General features: G+C 46.2%; 1 protein-coding gene across 14 annotated transcripts; it reads right to left on the reverse strand.

The window, feature by feature from the left end:
* Nucleotides 1-1,395: 1,395 nt before the first annotated feature.
* Nucleotides 1,396-23,221, reverse strand: bdnf (brain-derived neurotrophic factor). Of its 14 annotated transcripts, none has more exons than XM_072671087.1 (3): nt 20,087-20,152; nt 15,365-15,457; nt 1,396-2,502 (listed from the first exon to the last, which is right to left on the reverse strand). In XM_072671087.1, the coding sequence occupies exon 3, from the start codon at nt 2,479-2,481 to the stop codon at nt 1,624-1,626; it is 858 nt and encodes a 285-aa protein (XP_072527188.1). In that variant the 5' UTR covers nt 2,482-2,502; nt 15,365-15,457; nt 20,087-20,152; the 3' UTR covers nt 1,396-1,623. The 14 variants fall into 14 exon arrangements, with proteins under 14 accessions (XP_072527188.1, XP_072527187.1, XP_072527189.1 ...); XM_072671086.1 differs by lacking the exon at nt 20,087-20,152 and adding an exon at nt 19,571-19,783; XM_072671088.1 differs by lacking the exons at nt 15,365-15,457; nt 20,087-20,152 and adding an exon at nt 23,198-23,221.
* Nucleotides 23,222-23,859: the final 638 nt, after the last annotated feature.

Consider the following 23,859-nt stretch of genomic DNA (forward strand, 5'->3'; position numbering starts at 1 on the left):
ATATATATATATATATATATATATATATATGTACAGGTGAAGTGACTGCATGCTGGGAGAGTTTGCAATTGTATTAAAATATGAATACAGAGTATTCTCATCTTCCTGACTGAACAAGATTTTCATTTGAAATACTGAAATATTTATGACCAACGGAGAGCGTAATTATTCCTACAATGTGCCTTATCTTCAATGCTGCCTCAGTGTCAACACTTCAGACACATGTGTCCGATAACAATCTATGAGTGAAAGCAGGTTTGCGCACAGATGGATCAGATATCAAGTCGAGTGGATGAGTGTTGAATGCATTGATCTCTTTTTCTCAAAGATGATCTCCTGGCGATGGAAACGATAGCCTGTAACCAGTGACTGGAGGGGAACACCACCACCTTGAGAGCGGATCTCCGTCTAAGATGGGCTGAAGTTCCATGGCCACTGGAGTCCTTACCTGAATGGGCTTCAGGATCACCTCTCGCTTGGCCAAGATGGTGCGTGAGGTGTTGTGAGAGGAGGTGCCGCTTTGCATGTTTAATCTGGCTCATGTTTGATCTCTTAACTTGAGACAACTTTTGCTTATAACTCATCACTGCTTAGAACTAATTACCATAATAAAGGTTCCTAAGAGGCTTTTGTTCTCAGACCTTACAGTCTCATTCTCAGACACAGGCTAGGCCTAGTTCAAGGCTATGTGCTGTGTAATTCAGGCTCAATCTGTGACAAGCAACCCAACTAACATAGTTGACATAATATGAAGGGTAATCTTCAGTTCTCCAAAGTTTGTGCTGAATTTAAACCTGCAAAGGGAGAGCTCAAACTTTATTGACATTGCTTTTGTTTTTCAGTTGCCTATAGTCATTTTTATTTCTTCAAATATTTCAATTTAATATTGCAAACAACTTCACAACATACAAAATGAATTATATTAATCCAGAACATATCAATGAATAGATTTTATATATATTTATATATATATATTTATATATAGTTTTTATAGTATTTTTTTCTTTCATTTCGTGGGGATAAAAAAATAAACAGCAAAGCTTTGACAACAGCACCTTGACATAGTATGTAATTCCAACATTACCTTGAGAAGTTTAGAATAGGAAACAGATAAAGTACTTAGAGGAGGACGTCCTGTCACTGCTGAGAATGTAAACAGAATGTTTTGGTCGGAAAAGATTCCTTGCTTTCCATAAGTGGACAGTTTATTTTTTTCAATTCACAATTGAAGCAGCATGCAAGTTTGTTTTCTCTCTCACTTTCTCTCTCTCTCTCTGTCTTTTCTATGTAATTCTCCCCCTCCGCTCTCCTCCCCTCATCTCTTGAGTTCTTGGCAACGTAAAAAAACCACAATGTCTGGAGGAATGTGATATAGTAATTTGAACTGGGCGCAAATGACTGATCAGATCTTTTTTTAATTGTTTACAAGGTCATGAATATGTTCAATAAATAGACTGTAGTATCACTTTTACTGTATAAACTTCATCTTTTTTACATGCAGTCCATAAAATTTTTCATCTGACGGAATAATTTACCCTGTTATGTATATATACAAATAGATATTTACTCTTTTTCTCTCTCTGTTTTTTTAGAACTCTCAATAAAATCTATACATTGTGTACACTATCTCCCCCTCTTAATGGTTAATGTGCATACACATGAAGTGTCTATCCGTATAAACCTCCAGCCGATCTTCCGTTTGCTATCCATGGTGAGGGCTCGCACGTACGACTGGGTTGTCCGGCATTGCGAGTTATAGTGCCGCTTGTCTATTCCTCGGCAGCCCTCCTTTGTGTAACCCAGGGGGTTGCATTTGGTCTCGTAAAAGTATTGCTTCAGCTGACCGTTGGCCACCGGGACCTTCTCGAGCACGGTGACGGTCTGGCCGGACATGTCGATAGCCGTCTTTTTGTCCACGGCCGTCACCCACTGGCTAATACTGTCACACACGCTGAGCTCCCCGCGCCGTGCCGGGTCCGAGTGCCGCCGCACGCGCATGGACATGTTGGCGGCGTCCAGGTAGTTTTTGTATTCCTCCAAGAGAAAGAGCAACGGCGGCTCCAAAGGCACTTGGTTGCTGATCATCACCCGCGAGGCGTACATGTCGACGTCCTTCGATTCGGCTGCCACTGCTGCTGCTGCTGCCGCAACAGGACCCCCCCCTGCCTGGCCCTGGTCGACCCCCGGCCCCAGGTGCTGCACGGCCGCGGCCGCCGCCTCCTCCTCTTCCACCGCGCCTCCTTCCGCCTCCAGCAGTTCCTCGATCACCTGCTCGAAAGTGTCCGTGAGCGAGGGCAGCCCACCCCCGCTTTGTGGAGTCCCGTGGCCCCGGCTGGCCGAGGCCACAGCGGCGGCGGCGGCTCCCAGGTAGCCCTCGGCGCCTCGGTGGCCCCCTCCTTGCACGCCCGGGACCTCTCTCATGGGCGCAGCTCTCATGCAACTGAAGTATGAAATAACCATAGTAAGGAACAGGATGGTCATCACTCTTCTGACCTGTTGGAACTGGACAGAGAGAGAAGGAAAAGAGACAGAGGGAAGGGGCAAATACAAGAGGAGTGAGGGAGGGGATGAAGAGGTGGAGGAAAAGAGAGAATGAGAGATGGAAAGAAGGCAAAATGTTTAATTATAAAGAAAAACCTTTACAAAACAGTTTATTAAACATTTATTAAACACAGCTGCAAATATTAGCCTTTGATTATGGGAAAAATGGCATTGCACTAATGTGTGGTTTACAAGTTCAACATTCCGACAAACTGCAATACACCACAGGAAGCATAGGGGGCGATATGAGTTTTGCTGTTTTCCTGCACCATTGCAGATAAAATGACACAAATAAAATGATGAATGATGCCAGTGCTGTAATGAAGCAAAATAAGGGACAAAGCAGGAAGCAAAAAGATTTGATTAGTTAATCAAATTAAAGAAAAAGATGTTTACAGAAATCACTGAAAGCCCTAAAAATATCTTTAACCTTCTAAAACATAGGTTATTAATCTTAACCACTTAACTTCTTCTAAAACTACTAACGACAAGTAGTAAAATGTGGCTCCACATACAAGCTGTGGCAGTTTAAAGGGTTAAGGTAATGCACTGCATTGCCGCCTCATTACTGCAGGTCAACCATTATGTTAATGGCACATTAACGTGATGCTGAAATATTTTTTGTTACGTTGGTCAATTAGAGCCGATTCCCCGAAGTGCTTGTTGGCTCGTTTACGATCATTCCCCCCGGTGTGTGATGCTCCTGAGAAAACTGCGATCAGAGTCGCGGCTCTAAAATCAGCTTCCCACTTCGCGGCAACAAAAACACAACATGCCAACTTGTTATTTCTTTTGTTTCATTTTTAGTTGCTGGCAAGTAGAGGCCCGGGGGAGCGTTGGCACTACTGACGCAGCACACCGGATCTGTCCCCACACACAGGGCTAAATACAGAGACTCAGGAGTATCATTAGGAGGACATGAGAGGCTCTCACCCACTCCATACTCCCCCCACCCTTCCTCCTCCTTCTCCTCTACTGTGAGGGCAGGCAGCCTGCTTCAGCATCCCATCACACCAATGAAACCCTGTCCTGCCTCCATACACATGGCCATAGGCTTTCACTCTCCACTGCCTCCGTAAAAATCCTTCAGAGACCTTGGCTGAACATCGAATGTTGTACCGATTTGATTGATTTGATTTGATCTGAAGAGGTACGAAGCAACCGAAACAGCCTGGAACTTAAGCCTCCATACTGCAACCGAACCAGCTCTCCACTTTGCTACAGTCCTCACGTTTGCCACGATAGAGATCACTATATTTTCCATGGTAAGCTCAATCTATGCTGGGCTGGGAGCGCTTTTCATTTCACTGCTCCCATGCGGCAACGTGAGAAACTGTGCCACTGCCTGATCAACTCTCTTTGAGACGGTTTTATGAATGGTGCAGGTCTTCAGGGAGCGCTCTCTAAATTCGCCGCTCGACATCTTGATTCACTTCGACTTGGAAGGAAAGAAAAACAAGGACAGGCGGTGGACAGATGACAGCGAGAAAGGGTTTATGACCTTAGGAAATAGAGAGAGAGACAGCTAGGGGATGAGAGAGATGAGAGAAGGATGATCACAGAGAGTAAGTTATATGAGGTGGATGCAGGCAGAAAGACCTTCATTCATTCATTCATTCATTCATTCATTCGGTACAACCACCCTATGCCCTTTGGATTTGTGTCCTCCATGTGGGTCAAGATGGCCTTTGACACCCCCTGACTATCAAGCAGTGGAAAGATGCAGAGAATCCCAGGACAGCCCCTACGGAGCACTCTCACTTTCTCTTATCTCTCTATTCCTTCCTCCCAGTCTCCGTTCCTCACTCTCTCTCCCTTACCTCTCTGAAGCCCCTATGAGTCACAGCAATTCATCGCATCCGTAGACATCCCAAAGCTTGCCGCTGCACCGCTTCTTAAACATCAGCGAGGCAGCAAGGGGAGCATCCAAAAACACAACAACAACAACAAAAAGAGATATCCCTTGCTTGCTCTTCTTCTTCCTGAGGAGGAGGAGGTGGAGGAAGGACTGGGGTGGGGAGGAGGGGTGGTGATGGAGAGGAGGGGAAGGGGGGTGCTTTTTAAAAATAGCCAGCGCCGCAGCAAGGCTCGTCCATCCCAGCTTCCCTGCGTCCTCCCTCTGCCCCAAGCAGCCTCAGCAAAGGAAACGAGGAGGTGCTCGCTTACTGGTGAAACCCAAGTGGATGGGGGGTAGGGGGGTGGGCTAAAGAGTGGGCCACGCCCCAGCCTAAAAGGCGTTTTTTTTTTTGTTTCATTCTTAATTGGCGTCTGGGGCCGCGGCTGCGCTTCAGCGGCGCAGTGGTGACTGCCATGGAGACACAACGGCTATAAATAGTCGGGCTGGGAGTCCCACGGTCTCGATTCAGAATATGGCAGAGCCTCTCCTTAATGAGCGCTCCGGTCCCCATGCGCCGTGTGACGTCTCGCCCAGTGGGGTGTGCTTGGTGCGCATGCGCGCTTATTTGCGAGTGCGTGCCCGCGTGAACGCACATGTGCGTGAGCCACAATGGGAGCTCCTTCAGAAAAATCGCACACTGGTGAAAATGAAGAAATGTACCAGTCGCTAGATAAAGAAACAAATGCATAAATAAATAAACAAATAAACAAACAGGGTGGGATTACAGCTGTGGAAGGCAGATCAATCCTAATCAAATGAGGCGTGGCGCAAGAAATGTGCATACTGCGCTGCTTCTGCGGGCATTAAAAAAAAGATGCTTCAGCCCGTCAGCTTTTCCAGTCATGGAAAAGAAGGGGGGGGGGGGAGAGAGAGTGAGCGAGATAAAAAAAAAAGCTTCTTACATTGTCAGCAATTACCTCGGCAGAACCTTTTTCCGAGAGGATTTTTAAAGTGCTGCCGAGAGGATTAGGGCTCCAATGCCGCCTTATTTCACACTCGCTCACTTGTTTGAAATGCCTCCAAATGTGTTACATCTTTAGGGACGGGATGTATTTTTGTCGGCACCCCTCCTTGCTCCCTCAGAACGGCCCTGATGTGGGTTTACGTACACACACACACACACACACACACACACACAGGGCCACAGCCCAGTAGCTGCCCCAGTTTCATTATGATCCCAATTAGCAAACATCTGCCGTCCCTCTAATGAGGGAGGTATTTATATAAGTTGCGGGTGCTACTGAATGATAGATAACATGGGAAAGCATCAATGGCGGTGACAGGAAGACTTCCCACTAAACCTGGTCTCTTATACCAGTACCTGCCCGGATGTGCTCTGAAAAAAAAACACAAAAAGTGAATATGGCCCAGATAGCACTTACAGTAGACTGATGCTGGTGCAGAGCTGTTTCAGCAGTTTTGTCTGCCTCTACTCAGACAAACAATGTAAAAAGGAGCGGCGGCTAGACTGAAGAAAACCGTCATTTGAAACTGGGCAAGCTTGGATAGCAGCTGATATTGAGAAGACTGCATCTCACACTCACAGTAGTCTTAGGCAGCGGAAGGGTGGATGGTGTATGTGTGTCTATGTATGTGCGAGTGCGGAGTGTGTGTGTGGGGGGGGTTGAGCGTCATTTCTCAGCATAACAACCCTGATGACGTCTCTTCCAGGTCTCCAAGGCAGACCGGAGGAAGGGAGGCAGGCAGGGAGGTGGAAGGCGGGAAGAAGGAGTGTGTATGTGTGGATGTGGAGTGGTTGGGGGGGTTAGTGGCACTCATCAGCTTGCAATTGCTTGCCATTCCTCTGGGGTCCCCTCTCACCAGGAACAACAAACGATTTTATTTCTAACCCCGCTATTTCCTGTTTCCATCAGGCGAATCAATATGGATTATGCTCTCAATCACCTTCCTGTTAAAACGCAATCTAGACGGTGAATCAGTTTATTGCTCTGGGACCGAGTCGGCAATAACCAAGACCCTCTATCTTGTTCAAACCAGAAAAGGGAGAACCAAATTACCGCTGCGGACGCGTTTGTTCCGCTTTAATATGCGGGGACGTGTGTGTTTTTCCTCCTCAATTGCGTCTCGCACTCCCAGTATCAATATCCTGTCAGCATATACAAACACGACGGGTGGGTGCACACGCATGCACATGCTCATCTACGTAGGGGTGGGGGATACAATCTGCAGAAGTAGGGAAAGCAAACACAGGTCCGAGATCATACGTTTTTTTGTACCTGCTTTGTGATACCTATACCGTCACCATGGACGCCAGATGTGCTGCAGGGCCTTTGAACATGCTGAATGTCGCTCATTGGCAGCCCGAAGGCCTCTCATAGAAGCATCTCTCAAGCCTGGGGTGACCTCTCAGCCTACAAAGGCGCCTAAAGGTGTAGTGATGACATGCTATCTACACAGCTGTATTTGATACTGGACCCCCTCTCCACCCCACCACCATACACAAACCAGAGGGCTTAGCGGGAGCACTTTCAGACACTTTTCATAGTGAAATCTGATTGATCTCTGCTCGAGCATGACTGCTACCACTGTTGCTTTGGGGAGAGATGCAATGTGCACCTGCTCAATTGTTTAGAGAAGAGCTGGTAGGACAGGGCGGTTCGCTTTTTGCACGCTCCCGCTCTGCCGCAACTCTATTTGCTTAAGTCTCAATGCCGTGCAAGGATTACACCAGAAATCCCTCTCCTGACAGACAGATGAGGCTTTGCCAACATGAAAGTGCAGCGGTAACTGAAGCTTCTGTTAGCTTTGGCACTCTATGAGAAAAGTAAAATGAAAGATTTCTCTCTTTTAAGAACTTTTTATTATCCTTTTGTGCCGGAATGGACATTGAGGCTGGGGTGTGATTTTGAAAATAGAAGAGGAAAAAAAGGGGGGCCTTACATATCTTCTTGGTCTTCATAAAAGCGAGAACCTCACTGTAAAATATCATAACAAAAGCTCTTATATCTTCTTGATCTTCATAAAAGCAAGCACTAATGAGAGTGGTATGGCAATGCATTGCTTTGAGGATGCACATCTGCCCTGTAAGCCAGCAGCACCTGTTGACAAGCATTGGCTTAGGGCAGTCGAGCTATTTTCGCTAAACCACTCTGAAATTAAAGTGTACGCTCTTTAAATAAGAGAAATAGAGGTATATATAGTATATAGTGCGCTGAGGTGATTCCTGCTCAGCTCAAACCGCTTCAGTGATAGAGGGAGCTGCCTTTAGAGGTGTCCTGCACTGACTTTGCTGAGGCTACATGCCAAGCTAATTATTAATCTCAGGGAGGGATCAAACAGCAGCAAATGGTAGCAGGTTCAAAAAAAAGACTTTGGCTCAGTCTCGCGGAGTTTTAGTGGGTGCAAGAAGTACGCAGGGTCCTTTGAAGTACATCCTCAGGTAATTGTGCTTCCTCGCCACAATGTAACACAGCTGTCGCCCAGACGTGTGCCCTACGAGACAGAGGAGATGCTGAGGGTTTTGATCTTTAGCTTCTACGACCTTTTGGTAGGCTGCCCGCTTGTTTCAATAGCTTCTACCTTGAGGGTCACGCCTTTTTAAGAGGTTCGAACCTCTAAGCGTACGAACGAAAACACGACCAAATGTTTGGCGAAGGCCATGCCAGTCCTCTCGATCCAGTTGCATTCCTAAGGATGAATGTCACAAGCTACTTTTAATTTAAAGCGCTCTAGGTGTATTCGGTAGCCTAATTGCTTCCTCCTGAAGTTCTCGGGTCTGTCAGGAGGTAGGCCTCCTGCCTCTCGGAAAGTGGGGAACCGAACCGAATTAAACTTTAGTGCGCTGATGATTAATGTATAAGCTTCGGCTCTTCACGTAACAGGAGAAAGGACGAGCACTGGCAAGATCCGCGTCGGAAATATCATCCAAGATTTGTGACTGCAACGCCGGTAGCTGCTCTTTCCATGTAGGCCACTTTGTTCCTTCGCTATTCAGAACAAGTTCAAAAGGCTTGCCAAGTCTCAAGTCCTGACGCAAAGCCTGGCCAGAGGTCTTTGAGCAGTTGTGTTGTGTTTGTTTTATCCATTTGATCCAATAAAATGCGTAAAGGATAGCTGTGTTACAGCTGATAGGAGCCTGCTATTAGAAAACAGGCCAGGGAGCATCAGCAACATGATCCAACAGTGTGGGGCTCCTCTTGGCGGGGCTGGGCGTTACCGAGCGTTAACGCTAGATGGCGCGTTTGTCTGCACAAAATATTGGCTGCTTCTTCCAACGGCCAGGCTTAGTTTACTGCACACAGGCTACTCTGTAGCTTGATGCACAGGCATGCACAAAACAGACAGAAAGAGACACATAGAGAAAGAAATGCAGAAAGAAAGAGAGCAAGAAATCAGAGTTTCAGTGGAAAGCTCAAATGGATGCTGTGTTGTTAAGGAAAACAGCGTTCAGTGTTCGTGATAGCCTAAATTACTCCTAAATTCAGAAAGCGCACCAGCGTAACAGCTCCAAAACGCGTAAAGTCAACGCTTAAAATGCTTGACTCTCTCATTATGCACTCCCCGACTCCCTTCAGCCAACCTAAACCACTTTAACGTTCATTTTAACATCCACTCCATCCCCTGAGTGCACAAGTCCACTAAGCTAATTAGAAATATTGATAGGCCTGAGCGCACGGGTGCTACTAAATCATTGAAACTGCCAGCAATATGAAGCACGGGGGCTGTATGAAGTCAAGTGGGCTCATTTGCATCGCAGTTCAATAGTCAGGAAGTCTGCGCTCAAATAATCGCTCCTGCTCGTTGAAACACACACACACACACACAAACAGAAGTTATAAGGCTTTAACCTCCAACTTGTCTTCGCCTTGAGAGCTGGTCATGGAGCTCGGCTAGACTAGCCCACACTGTAAGCCAAACCGTGGGGCTCAAATTTCCTGAGGTCTTAACTGCGTGCACTAAGCTCAGACTCACTGGTCCCCCCAATTCCAGTCCCAAACGTGTCCACAGCTCATGTAGCTACGCGCCTGAGATCAGCCTGAGCTAGAGCAGTCAGGTCAACCCTGAGGTCAGCTCAGTACCTGCGGTGTGAAAAATGAACGTTAATGGAACGGTAAAAGTCCCGAGCTCATTAAAACCGGCGGTCAACAGCAGCGGATGGACATCTAGAGGATGGTTCTGACCGCTCGCTCAGACGCGCACAATGAGAAAGAGCTCAGCAGGTAAGAGTTTAACCTGAAAGCTGGGATAGCTAGCCAACTTTTTGCGGATTCCACAGCCCCCCTTTCCCAGAACGCCCCCCTCAATCTACACAATAACGGCGTTTCTTATTAATGAACACGAGGATAGAGTTTCACCGTCTGTTTCTGCAGAGATGCACCACTTCTTTGACTCTTTCTATCACAAACGCCTCCCTCCTTCTTCCATTTCTTCCTCTCCTTCTTCTTCTCGGTTCCTCTTCAACACCTTTTTCACACCTTAACCAATGCAACTATCCCTCACACACACACTTACCCCTACCTTTTACTGTCCAGTGGGTAAAGGAGACCATTCAGCAGGACAGTGTCATCTGGGAGGTTGTCGTCTTGTTTCTGGTCTGTTTTCTTTAGTTTCAGTCTTCTTCTTGGGAAAGAGCCCAGCCGATCTTTATTCCCCCCCGAAATTCGCCGCCTGCTCTCGCGAGTCGCTTCTTTTCAGCTTCGCAGCAAACGAGTTAAATTATTGATGGTGGAAACTGCGCGGTCGAGGCGATGCACTCCCATGACTGAGCGGCTGCTGCGTTTGCTGGCTCTCCGGACGGCATGCTAAGCCACCGCACACGGCGAACGCGCGCGGACACGGCGACGTCTCGAGCTCCGAATGACGGGGCTGCACGCCTCTCCTCGCGACCACGGTACCTAGGCGTGACGTAGCGGCACGTGACCCCTCGCCCGCCGCCGCCGCTGGATGGCTTTTACTCGCCCGCTGTGAGTTTACAGTGATGAGGAGTTCGGTTCAGTCGAGCGAGCCGATTCTTTCGGTTCGAGCTGCTCAGCGAATCGAGCGTGCGATTCAACGGTCCAGCACACAACGCTTAGTAATGGTCGCCTTTTTTCTCACGTATAAATATTTATTTATTATATAATATCACAATATATAATTACGATGACAGTAGGCCTGGAAATGCACTACAGATAAAGAGTTACAATCGTAAGAATATTTTTTCTATCAACATCAAGGCTATACGTGATATTCTAGCTTTCAAAGTTTAAACTGTAAATATTTACTGTTTATGTTTTAGAGGAAAAATGAGGAAAAAGTTCTGTTGGACTGTAAATGAGAAGGTGAATCACTTCGAATCGGTTCGTTGAAAAGAATCGGTTTGCCCGAACGATCGCCAGAGTAGCGCGAGACTGAACAACACGGGGAAGCTGTGAGCTCTTTAGTCTTTATCACACAGAAAATGTAGCATTCACAGGCTATTTTCCCACCATGGAAGACGTTTATGTAAGTATGCAAACCAGTTTCAGCCATTAAAATAAACATTTAGTCATAATAGTTTCAGCTTCCAATGGTTATGACGTAGTATGTGATGTAATTAAGCAGAACTATTTACTATAATGAGATGCTACTCATTATTACAAGACACTGCGTCATAGTGGCAAACTTTGTCATAATAATAAGTAATAAGTACTATATTCTGTCTAAATATGACTAGCTATGTCATGATAACCTACTGCCTCAAGTTCTGTATAATTATGACTTAATATGCCATAATAATTCAATATTGTCTTACAGTTACATTGTATGTCATAATGACGACAATCGGTGCCTATATACTTATGATTTACTATGTCACGATAAGGAGATGGTGGTCTCATCATTCAGAGATTGTGACTTTGTCACAATGATGACTTACTAGTCATAATTATGAGAATATTACTAATGAAGTCATAGTTATTGTAGTTACTATAGTAATATAGTAATATGACATATTAAGTCATATTATGATATATTATGGTAAATTATGAGAAACATTCTTATTATGCGTTTTTAGCGTTTTTCCACTTTAGCACCCTGGAAATGCTGAAATATTGGAATTACCATTTAACCCAGCCTTCTCAGCCAGCCGTGTATGAGCTAGACAGATCCGTCGGTTTATTCATTCATGTTGTGTACCATTGTTTGTTAACGGACACAGGACGGGTTCAAATGATGCACCTTCATGTGACAGGACTGTAGATCATCTCATGAAACTGATAGTTGCTTTTGTGATTTGAAAAAAAGCAGCTTCAAAGTAAAGAGAGGTTCCTCTTCGTTTCCACCACATCAAAGTTCTATTCTGTTCTGGAGGTCTGTATGTGTGATACCTTAAACCATTGTCCTTTATCCCTCTAGAAGAGCTTGTATGTCAGGTGCGGGACTTACAGCTTTTAAAAGAACCGTGTCTTCTTGTTGGTCAATGGGGACAAGTGGTGTGAAATTAAAACTGTGAAATGGTCAGTTATGGCATTAAACAGTGTGTGTGTGTGGGGGGGGGCTGTGGGGGGGGTCTGGGGGGCAAGACACAGGGTCTGGGGGGCAGGGGAGGGGGTCAATATTTATTTATTTCTTAAATAAAGCTGCAATATTTAGACATTCATAAATTAATGGGAAATTAAATTAACCATCATCAAATTCTTCATAGAAATGTTTTGCCAGTGGATCCCAAGCCAAGATCTGGGGGCGTTCTTTTTCCTTACACTTCGACTTTTTCACCCCTTGTTGCTGACTATATCATTTTGCCTGGCTAAGATGCTTAAGGAGCATTATCTTCCACCTATTGGACCTCCGACGTGAGATTTATAGCAATGAGTTTGTAGCATGGCGATCATGATTATTCTCTGTCTAAGGTAATGAGGTGGAGGAGGTTCAGACCTAGCTGCTCCCAGCATGGGAGAGGAGGCTAACACCTGCTCTGTATCTCTCTCTCTCTCTCTCTCTCTCTCTCTCTTTTCCCACACACACATCATTTACTTCTATTCTCTCTCTCTGTTCATGTCCCATGCCCACATAGATAGACATACACATAAGCACAAGAAATATGCAAATAATCACAGTGCCAAGTACAAGTATACTATCACCTTCACCCACTCTCTCTCTCTCTCTCTCTCTCTCTCTCTCTCACACACACAACCATACGCACATCCTCCTCCAAGCTCCTATAGGGATAAGCCAAGATGAATATAGCACTACCCATAGGATCACAGGAGGAGAGGGCAAACTCTGGATGACAAAGAGTTGCATCAGCAATTGCTGAGCGACATGACTCCAAGAGAGGGAGAAAGAAAAAAAAAACATAACCTCACATACACACACAAGCACAGGCATCAGCGCGCACACACTCACAAACACACACACACACAACGCGCCAGGGCTGTTCCAGCCAGGTAATTCATAAATAAATCACTCTGCTTCTCATTAGGAGCACAAAAACAAAAACGTAAGTCTCACTCGGAACTGCAAATGCAGCACAATGCCAGCCGCATAGAGGCACAGCTCTCACAGGCACAAAGTTGGGCCGCTTATGCGTCATGGTGCTGAGAAATAAGTGATCACCTGAACTTAGAACTTAGAAGATACGTGGCTTCTTGCTGTAAAGGGCCAAACATCTCACCTGTCACCTGATTGGTGTCAAAACTGAACTTTTGTCTTTGTCACTGCTAAAGGTGGCACTCCAGATGCTCTAGCACTTTTTGAACCGCATACCAGTGGGATTCCCCATTATCTTGGACCAACGGCGACCACCTGGTGGTGCTTGCAGCAGTGTCATCCTCCGGAAAGGGCGGAGAGGCGTGGGCTGCGACGAATGTTGAGAGAGTCGGAGCGGCGTCAGAAGCGATGGCCGTGTCTCTATCCAATAGGTCGGGTCGCTAATGACGTCACCTCAGCTTTCTCAAAAACACCTCTCTGCTGGTCGTCTCCTGGAGCTTCCTCTGGGCCCTGGACCACCCCGCTGAGATCCTTCTGGGAGGCCAGGCGGACTGCGTTCTAGTTGAAGTGCTACAGGGAATCAGCGGCTAGTGGAAGTGTCTTCCATGTGCGGTTTCATAAGCAGTTCGCTCACAGTTCCTTTCGGTGATCAAGTAGATATTATTAGAACCTGTTCTGTGAAACATACGCATAAGACTTAGATTTTTAAACATATCGTCGCTACTTTGCAGTAGAATACTGGAACTTTCAGCTCTCTACTCTCAACTTTCCAAGTCACTTTAGAGGATTTCTATTGGTCCATTTCTCACTGAATGTTCACACAATGTACAAGACAGCTGTTGTGTCCTTTAAAATGGAGATGAAAGGGAGTTTTTTTGGACAGTGACGATGAAGGTGCCATAAAGGATTCTATAGGACAGAAGGGTCACATCTTGTTTAAAAAGAAACAACAGATGGTTTCTTGAAGAACCAATTTGTTTAAAGGCATAGATAAATGAGAAGAACCTCTTTAAAACTTACAGAAGCTCAATCTATACCAATCATATATTGTCTTTTTACCAAGACTTTTAGCTATTGCTGCAGTCTGGCTTTCTGGTGTGACACGGTCCAACTCAACGTAGACATGCTAATAGTGTCCAGGTGAGCTGAATGTACACCTCCAACAGGAAAAGCAGCTTTTAAAAAGACTAAACACCTGAAGCACGGACTGAACAAGCACACGCTGACCTACACAAGCACGAATCAAAGGCTGTAGCTTGTTTTAAAACTGATAAAAACAGAAGCGCAATAGGAACACCATCCACCAGCATCTATGACTCAATATTCTCCCAGGCTTGTGGGGACGGTGTGAGGGCCGCATGTTTGTGTGCGCGCCTATGAGTATGAATACACTCCTTCTAGTGGCTCTTCGCATTTCCACTGTGTCACCGCATTGAAATGAATGAGTCACCCAGTGGAACTAGGTGCAGTTTGCCCATTCCAGGGTGCTGGTGCTAAATTTGCTGGCCAAGCTGAAGGAGAGTAGAATCTGGGGGGGTGGGAGGGTGTTGTGTGTGTATACGTGTATGTATATGTGTATGTGTGATTCACACCTGACCCCACCTGCCTGACTGTCTCTTGGCTTCCTCAGCACCTCTGAAAGCAACGGGACTTCAACAGCAACGCCTACATCAATCAGACCCAACAGCTCTCTACATCTCTTACATGGACGATAGATAGAAATACGCCCAAAAGGCTGGCCACTGGTGTCTGGCCTAGGCACTGACACCCATTTAGCTCATACATACACATATGTGGCAAGGTATACTTTAGCCGTAACCTGCACACTGGTTTGTAATCTATCCGTTGTGGTGTACACCACCCCTTCTGGTAATGTATCCATGAGGGTATAAGCCTTCTGCTGCATTCTATCCTTTTGCACACATCCGCCAGTAATCTAGCCCCTCTTTGCTCCCTCCGAGCTCCTACACCTGTGGCTTGTAGTGTTTTTTTCCATAATTAAGTGGGCACCTTCAGACACTGTTAACAAATTCCTTTGATAACATGTCATCCTATGTGTAGGATTTTTTGCACTGCCATTCGAAGTATGTTTTTGACGCCACAAAGAGCTCTCAGCTACACACAGCACCATGACCAGTGCAAATGATTCAAAAATCAAAATGCATGGTTGACATAAAGCACATGACAAAGTCTGATAAATATGCATAAAACCATAATAATGAGGAAGAGCAGTTCGGAAATACTTGGCTGTGCTGACCGGAACAATACCCATCTCTTTTACAGCCTACGTGGAGCTGAACATCAATCCCCCCTGCCCTGAATGATACAGTTTATGCATATTACTAACGAAACAGCTGATAAATAGCCCAACTAATGGCCTGACACATGCCAACTCCCACACATGTCCACCCTCCCACCCACTCTCTCTGCAAGCACACAAAGTACAGGTGCCACTAGCATCCTCCAACCACGCAGAGGTGATACGCAGGCGAGCATGCAGGAGTCTTGCGTACATACCCGTGCACTGACGTTGGCGAATAGTTAGTTGGAGGATTCCTTGGTGCAGCCCCAGTTGCCAGGCACCGGCACTAGTGCTGCTCTCCAGCTCTCCTACATTGGAGGAGAATATCACTCCATTTTATAGCACTGATTACAGCACACAGGTGGGTGGACAACAAGCAGCACAAGCTCATATATATACAGACAGAGAGACCCCCCCACCCACCCTTAATGTGAATGTACTGGGGGTTACAGGTAGAGTCCTATACACAACACACAACACACACATACACACACACACACATACACAAACACATCCACACTGTGAACCCTCATCACTGGTTTCCAAAGACACACATAGCTTGTTAACAACAGTCCCGGATAATAATGCCCTCCAAATACCCCCCCCCCCTCGCCCTCCACCCTCACCCCTCCCTTTCCTTCTACTTCGAGCTGCCCCTCATTACTAATTCCACCGTGAGGCTGAATGAGAGGCACGCGGCAGGCCGATGGAGCGCGCGCATCGTTCACCACGTCTCTGTTGCGCAGGGGAAAAAAAGGGAAAAAAGGGGGGGGGGGGGGGGTAGGAAAGCCCCCCGCCATCGCAGCAGCCTCTCACACATTAAGCTAACACGTTGGCTAAAATTACGCGGCATCAGTCATGCTGCGTCAAACCGTAAAATGTTCATTTTAAATATTGTATTATTTTTTAAAACCGATGTTAAATATTGATTTTTTTTTTTTTTTTTTTGGGGGGGGGGGGGGGGGTAAAATTGGATTGTGATCTGTATAAAATATATTTAAAAATATATCATTTTAATGGTTGTGATATAAATAATAATAAAAACGTCCCGGTTGCCAATTTAAAAAAAAAATTAGTATTATTATAATAATTCCTGTTTCACGTTTTACGTTTGTTGTTATTATAATTATTATTAATCGTATTATCACGACTATTTATTCATATTTTCATGTTTTCATGTATTCACATTTCTCAGATGTTTTTAAATAAAAATAATCACTAAAAGCAAAACAGTATTTCTACCAGTTTTTTTTTTTTTTTTGCACCGCTGCCTGCGCGAGCTCGTTATTTCCCTGAGGAATTCAACACATCCACCCTGATCCAATCAAAACGATCCAATCAAAACAGCACGCAAAATGAGTGTTCACATATCTATTATAACTATATAAAATAGTAATAATATAAATACACATTTCCTCGTAATCGTCTACGCTTTTCTTTATTTACTTTCCTGTTGGAAATGAATATGACTATAATAACAGCAGTGATGGTGTAGAAAAAAATAAACACGTAAAGCCTGGCTACAGTTCAGCCTTATGTGGAGTGAAACCTACCATTCTTAGATTTGTTATTGACGCCCACAGTAACTCTGCAGAGCGATCAGAGCGCAGAGAGAGAGAGAGAGAGAGAGAGAGAGAGAGAGAGAGAGAGAGAGAGAGGGGGGGGGGGGGGGGGTTAGAGAGGGAGATTCTCACTAAGATGACACAACCCCATTTATGGACTGGTCCGATGACGTACATTGCAGAAAGTTCTATAAAAAAAAACCCTCCGTACATACAAAGTGTGTCGTGCCAACCCCCCCAACACCCCCTCCCTCCCACCCTCATCCTCTAACTACCCCCCTCACCACCCTACCCTCACCCCCAAGCCCACACCCACGCCATGAACCCACATCTCTCTGCTTCTTCGTTCTCGTGAAAAACATTGAACATTTTTTAAATCCTCACTAATAAATCTACACACAAAGGGGAGAGGTGGGGTGGGTGGTGTAGTGGTGGTGGTGGTTGGTGGTAGAAAACACGACACAACAACGGCTGGACATTTTAAAGCAGCGCAAAAAAAAAAGGAACTGCGTTACAGATTCGTATCAAGCTGCAGCTCTGGTCAGTCACCACGCCGAGAGCATTTCGTTAGCATGCAGACAAGCCAGAGACCAGCCAAATAAAAGAGCTCCAATCGGGTTGGAATCATGATCGATTTATAGCATCTGGTTTCTTCCTTTCAGAAGAGATAAACACAATGCACAATCACTCAGCTTCAGCAGGAGCAACAGCAGCAACATTAATAATCATCAGAATATTAATATTAATAATAATGTTGTAGAAATCTGCTTGCACAGGCTATTCTCGTTAAACACAGTTTTATAGAGGAATTCCGTAATTAGAGAAATGCGTAGAAATAACCTGTAAACGCTCGCGGTAACCTGTACGGCGGAGCACGAGCCGTACGAACGGAGGAATTACCGAATTTCCCCCGTTGCTGCAACAGCCTGACAGAAGACTACTGACCTAAACAACAATAAAAACATACAGAACTTAACAGCAGCTCGCTCCATCTTTTGATTGTGTTTATTTGTCCTCGCGCCGGCCGACCCGCAGCCTCCCCCGGCACCGCGCGCGGATACAAAAGAGGAGGAAGAGGGGCGCGCGCACGACATACAGAGAGAAAGAGCGCGAGCCTGGGCCCATATCCACCGAGTCCCTGAACTTAGCCGGTACCCAAAGTCACCAAAAAAATGCATCGTCCCTGAAAAGACGCGGAGTCAGTTACTGGTGCTAGTGGTGGAGGTGGTGGTGATGGTGATGGTGATGGTGGTGGTCTTTCCCCCCTCGCTCGTTCTATTTCCTCGCGCCGTTCCTCCAGCCTCCTTATCGGCGCCTCCATCGAAGGCAGTGGAGCACGGAGCGCTGCGTGACCACGCCTTTCCCAAACCTGCCTCTTTAGCTGCAGTCGCACGGGCCACGGTATAGCCCCCCTTCAGGGCTCAGACAGGGGGGCTTTTCGGAAGGGGAGATGTTTTCTTGCCTCTCTTAGGAGTTTAAAAGGGCGGATGGGAGGGCGGGATGGGATCTGTGGTCAGACAGGGGGGATAGATGAGGGTTTATCTGGTGTGGTATCAGTCAGTAATGGAAGCTGGAACTGGGCTTACATATCAGGCAGTGTGTGAGTGTATGTGTGTGTGTGTGTGTGCGGAGCTGTGTGGTGAATGGCTGGAGCTGGGCTTATCTGCTCTAGTATCTGTGCTGAGAGGGGGTTCGGAGGGTGTGGGGTGCGCGAGGCTGGAGCACGGGGGGCTCCAAATCTCGGCATGAATGAAACGCACGAGCCGTTTCGGAAGGGAGAGAAAAAAAACACGGGGCGTGCGCGCGCACACACACACACACACCAGAGATATTGTCTATACACACACACACACTGATAAAATCAACCAGGGGGATAAAATAATGATTGTGACTGGCAAACAAACCAACCAGATAGACAGATGGACAGATAGACAGACACATACACACATACGCTGTATTATCTATGCACACATATACAAATAAACACTAGCAAGGAGAGAGAGAGAGAGAGAGAGAGAGAGAGAGAGAGAGAGAGAGAGAGAGAGATAAATAGAAATAGAAGAGAGAGAGACAGACAGAAAGGCAGACCGGCATGCAGGCAGACAGATACCGAGATAGATAGGCAGATTTACATACACACACACACACACACACACACACACACATATATATGGAAGTAGAGAGAGAAAGATAGAGAGATATAAATAGAAATAGAAAGATAAACAGATAGAAAGACAGACAGGCATGCAGAAAGACAGACATACAGACAGACTGACATATATATATATATATAAATAGATAGATAGATAGATAGATAGATAGATACAAACATAGCATATACTGTCTACATATAAACATACATATATGGAATGAGAGAGAGAGAGAGAGAGAGAGAGAGACAGAGGAAGAGAGAGATAAAAATAGACATAGAAAAGCAGTGATATACAGACAGACAGACAGACAGACAGATACATACACACATAGCCTACATACAGTACATACACTTATTTCAACATGCACACATTCCTACATACACACAAATACACACACATCCACAAACACACACTTTACTCTGAAAAAGGACCGTCTTAACAAACGAAATCTGCTCGCGCTGACTTTCCCATTCCCCTCCAGCGTCCAAAACGAGCTCTAAACAACCCCGACCACGACTCACACACGAGCTCCATTCATAAAGGAGGGATTCCGTAAGTGATGATGATGATGAGGAGGATGGTAAGAGAGAGCAGGATGAGCTGCATACGCACTAAAAACACTGTGCATCTTTACTCACTACCAGCACACACACACAAAGCAAAGATCACAAAAGACGACATAAATAGACCAGAAACGAAAACGTACAAATCCGCCAGATCTGCTGCTTATCATCCCCACAAATGTTCCGCCACGCGCTTTAATGATGCTGCATTGATAAGATCGTGAGATATAAACAGACAGATCTCCAGCAAGCCCCCGTCTCCATGAATGAGTCATAACCCCGTCCTGCTGAACTACAGCAACTTTCCCATCGTCACGGCCTCGAAACGCGCCCGAAAAACGCAGGAATAACGGCGGAAAGTGACGCTTCTCGGGCGGGCAAGCAGAGCTCAAGTTTGTCGTTTGCTTTGCTAAGTCGCCTCGCATGAAGCTACTCGTTCCAGACCTTCTCCGCGGTCTGATAACCATCACCACTGCCCTTAATCCGTGCACAAGAGCGTGACGACGTCTTAAAACCCAATAAACCCAAATCAACCATGACAAAACTTCAAAAAGGAACAATAACTGCACCCCCCCCCCCCCACTCCCCTCCAAAATCCTCCCCACAGCACACAGCATCAAGAAGGAGAATGGGTCGAACCGAAAAGGCAGCTTTCTTACCTTTGTTTTTTTTAAGCGCTGACAACCACCAGCAGTGGTTAGATCTCCAAGAGCAACACTTGCATGTCCCAAAGTTAACGCATGTGCGCCGAGGGGAGCCTTGCGGAAAGCGCGCAGGTCTCTACGGCAACTTTCAGCGAGCAGCTCTAAGTGGCGACAAAACTCCGAGAGCGCCAAGTAAAGCAGATCTCTACGGACCTTTTCTTTTTTTCACCCCCCCTCTCTCTCTCTCCCACTCTTTCTTTTTCGCCCCCTTCTTCGCTTCTTGGCTCTGCTTTGCTATGGGGTGCTCCCTTTGGAAAGCTCTCTCTCCCTCTCTCTCTTTCTCTCTTTCTCTCTCTCTCTCTCTCTCGCTTTCCCTCTCTCACACACACATACACAAACACGCACTCTCACTCTATCTATCTAATCTATCTTTCTCTTCCTCTCTTTTCTCCCTCTCCCAAAAAAACGGAGGAAAAAACAGCAGCAGCAGCAGCAGCAACAGCGACAGCAACAAAAGTGACACAGCCACTGTAACCTAGCTAAAGCCTGTACGTCCCACTCAGCGTTAGTCCGCGCCGGTGCCGCTGTCCAGGGTGCTGAAATCACAGCACCGCTACGGCTGCTCACTGTGAGAGAGACAGAGAGAGCGAGAGAGCAAAAATCTATACTTTCGTTAAGTGCCACTCGATATCTTTTACTCTATCGCTTCCCCACGCCTTGTTGTCACGTGAATACATCCTTGCCAAGACCGTCCTGTTAATATTTGATCACATGTTGGCCGGACCCCCCCCCCCCTTCCTCCCGACCCCCACCCCAAACACCACCTTCCCCCCCTCTTTTTCTCTTTTTGTCCTTAACAAAAGAAGCGCTGATATTTCAACCACAAAAACACACATGCATACACACCACACACACACACACACACACACACACACATAGGCAGTCATATTCCTCGTCCCCCCACCACCGTAACAGGTACCCAAGCCCCCACCCCCACCACCCCTCCTTCATTCACCCCTCTCTGTAATGCGTTTTGATGCACTGCTCAGCTCGTGTGTCCTGCAGGACACATCGACATGTCTACACGTTGCATTTGAAAAAACAAACAAACAAAAAAGCAGCAACAACATACATAAAAAAGAGCATCATAGCATCATATTCACCGCAAAAGCCAAGGCAATCAACGCAGTTTGGGCACACTGCGCGCTGGAGACGCAAAACTGCTCGTTGCACTGTCCCCCAAGCTCTGATTTGCTGATTTGTTTCCCTTCACCCTCCTCTATACTGTGTCCGAATCACAGAAAATGCGACCAGAACTAAAGTTTAGTTCGCCTACCTTCAGCCCACAGTGTCACAAACCCTGATATAGCTGTTAGCCTTCAGCAACTGGGGTCCATAAGCATGAGAGAGTGTGAGAGAGAGAGAGGGAGAGAGAGAGAGCCTGAGACCACCCATTCCAACAAACGCGTTCGTTTCCTATACCTAGCCCTTCACACCAGCAGCAATGTCTGCGTTTATGCCTGTTCCGTGGGGCTACCCGCTCATTTGATCCTCCGGGCGCAGTGATTCCCAGCCGCTGTACTTACCATTTTCCCCCCCAATGCTGTCCTGGAGATAGAAAGTGTCTTAATATCCACACACTCCAACAGATGCTGGTAGGTAATGTGTCTTGTTTGAAGTCATCATATGAGAACTTCTGCCGCGCTCAGTAAGATCGCCCACCACTTGGAGTGACTTATGAATCTAATAACCCTTTGCAATATCCGCGTGCTTAAACTCTCTAACACCTTGGTGGCTCTGCCGACAGGACAAATAGCAAAAGCAGGCGCGCGCTTTCCCCAGACCCCCCACCCCCCCTCCACCCCCACCTCACCAACCACCACCAACATCACCCCCCCCCAACCAACACACACACCTCTCTCACTCTCTGTCTGTCTGTCTCTCTCTTTCACTCTCTCTCTCTCTCTATAGATTTTACGCAGTGCCCTCGCCGAGACAACCGCCCTTAGTGGTCTTACGTGATTATAAGAAGCTGAAGGCGGTCAAGTTTTAGCTGGGAACCAAAAAACTAAGCTAAACAAAGCACAACCAAACAAAACTAACCGGCTGCAAACAAGACATCAACAAATCTCATCCCTGGGGAAAAGAAAAATGGCCAAAAAAAGTTGCGCACCCGCACCATCCGTGCGCTCTTTGGGCTCCTCGCTGTTGCCGCGTTGTATTCGACGCGTCATATGGCAACTTTTTTATGCACCACACTGTCTGGTGTCTTTCTCTCTTTCCTTCCTCTCCCCTACACCCCCCCCCCCAAAAAAAAAAAACCAAAACAAACAAAAAACCCTGAAATGGATCAAGAGCCCAAACATACCATAACCCCCCCAAGGCGTCTATCTTTTCCGTTCGCGACCCTCAAGACCCAACAAGGCATAAGAAGAAAAGTTCTCGAGGGACTTGTTGCTGCTGCTGGAGACAAAAAAAAAAAAAAAAAAAAAACGATTGCATGGAGAAGCTGAAAAGCTGGCAATGGAGAAAAGTGCCATATACTTACACACGTGCGCAACACTGCTCTGTGCTCCTGTCCTTGCTGAAGTGAGACCACCAGTTGGGGGATTCAAACAAGAAGTAAAAAAAAACACCGAACGGAGGAGAATCCGCGTCAGTGCGCCTCGCCAACTTGGAGCTCAGCGGCACAGCGTCTCCCTTTTTTTTACCTCGCCAGCGGGAACGGTGCTTAGTTTGGAGTCACGAGTCCCAAGCAAACGTTTCAGTGTTATCAGTAAAATTCCATCAGTTGCGCGCGCGGTGAGCACTCAGACATCTAATTGTTATGCAGTGACGAGGCGATATGCTTGCATGTGCCCTACAAAATGTGCTGGTAAGTAACATGAGTAATAGGTGGTATTTATCCGAGTGTGAGCCAAGGTTCGCTCTGAGGCTGAACTTGTAGAAGATATGAAGCAGTATGGTGTAAGAAAAAAGCCCACAGTCAAGTAATACACACACACACGCACATTTATACACACATACACGCAGCCACAGCCTTCACAGGTTGAAGGAAGGAGTGAAAAGAGAAAGCAAAGAACCCCCCCCCCCCTCCCTCCCCCCAAAAAAACAAACTTCACTTACGCAAAAAGTGTCTGACCATAAACCACCCTTGGATGACTTCTCTGCTGCGTATGTTCGTGTGTAAGTTGAACTTTGTTGGTTACTCATAAGCAATCAGCAGTCATTTTTGTCAATCCCTCCAGGTCATGCTCATTCGTTCACTCTTAGACTTCACACCTGCCACTCATTGGTGTCATTAAGATAGCCTACAGTATCAATACATCGCACACCCTCTCTCCAAGAGAAGCCAAAATCATTAGTATTGGTACCTATATAGACATGTATGGACGACCGCTGTTCTGAACATCACAAGTGGTTGGAGAGCACATTGGACAACGTGTTGTTCTAAGCTCTGGTTAAGTATAAGTTCATGTCCAAATAAAGTCTCTCAGAGTAGGAGTGCTGATGTAACAGCAAGTTCACCCTGTTTTCTGTTTTTCTATTAACCCTAAAGCAAATCCATACCCAGATCCTGTAGATCGTGCTGGAGATGGTGGAGAAACCAAAAGACTAGAATCAGGACAATCAATTTGGAACTTCATAGCTTGTGATATTTCAAAAAATATCTGTGCTAATGAATCTAATCAAAGCATAAAGAGTTCTACATGGGTCTGGAAATGGGTTCTGTGATTTATAAATGATAGTGGAACCATTTCAGATGCTATATAGAACCATTTTCTGGG

Source organism: Salminus brasiliensis, chromosome 25 (assembly GCF_030463535.1).
Source record: "Salminus brasiliensis chromosome 25, fSalBra1.hap2, whole genome shotgun sequence".
Lineage (NCBI taxonomy): Eukaryota > Metazoa > Chordata > Actinopteri > Characiformes > Bryconidae > Salminus > Salminus brasiliensis.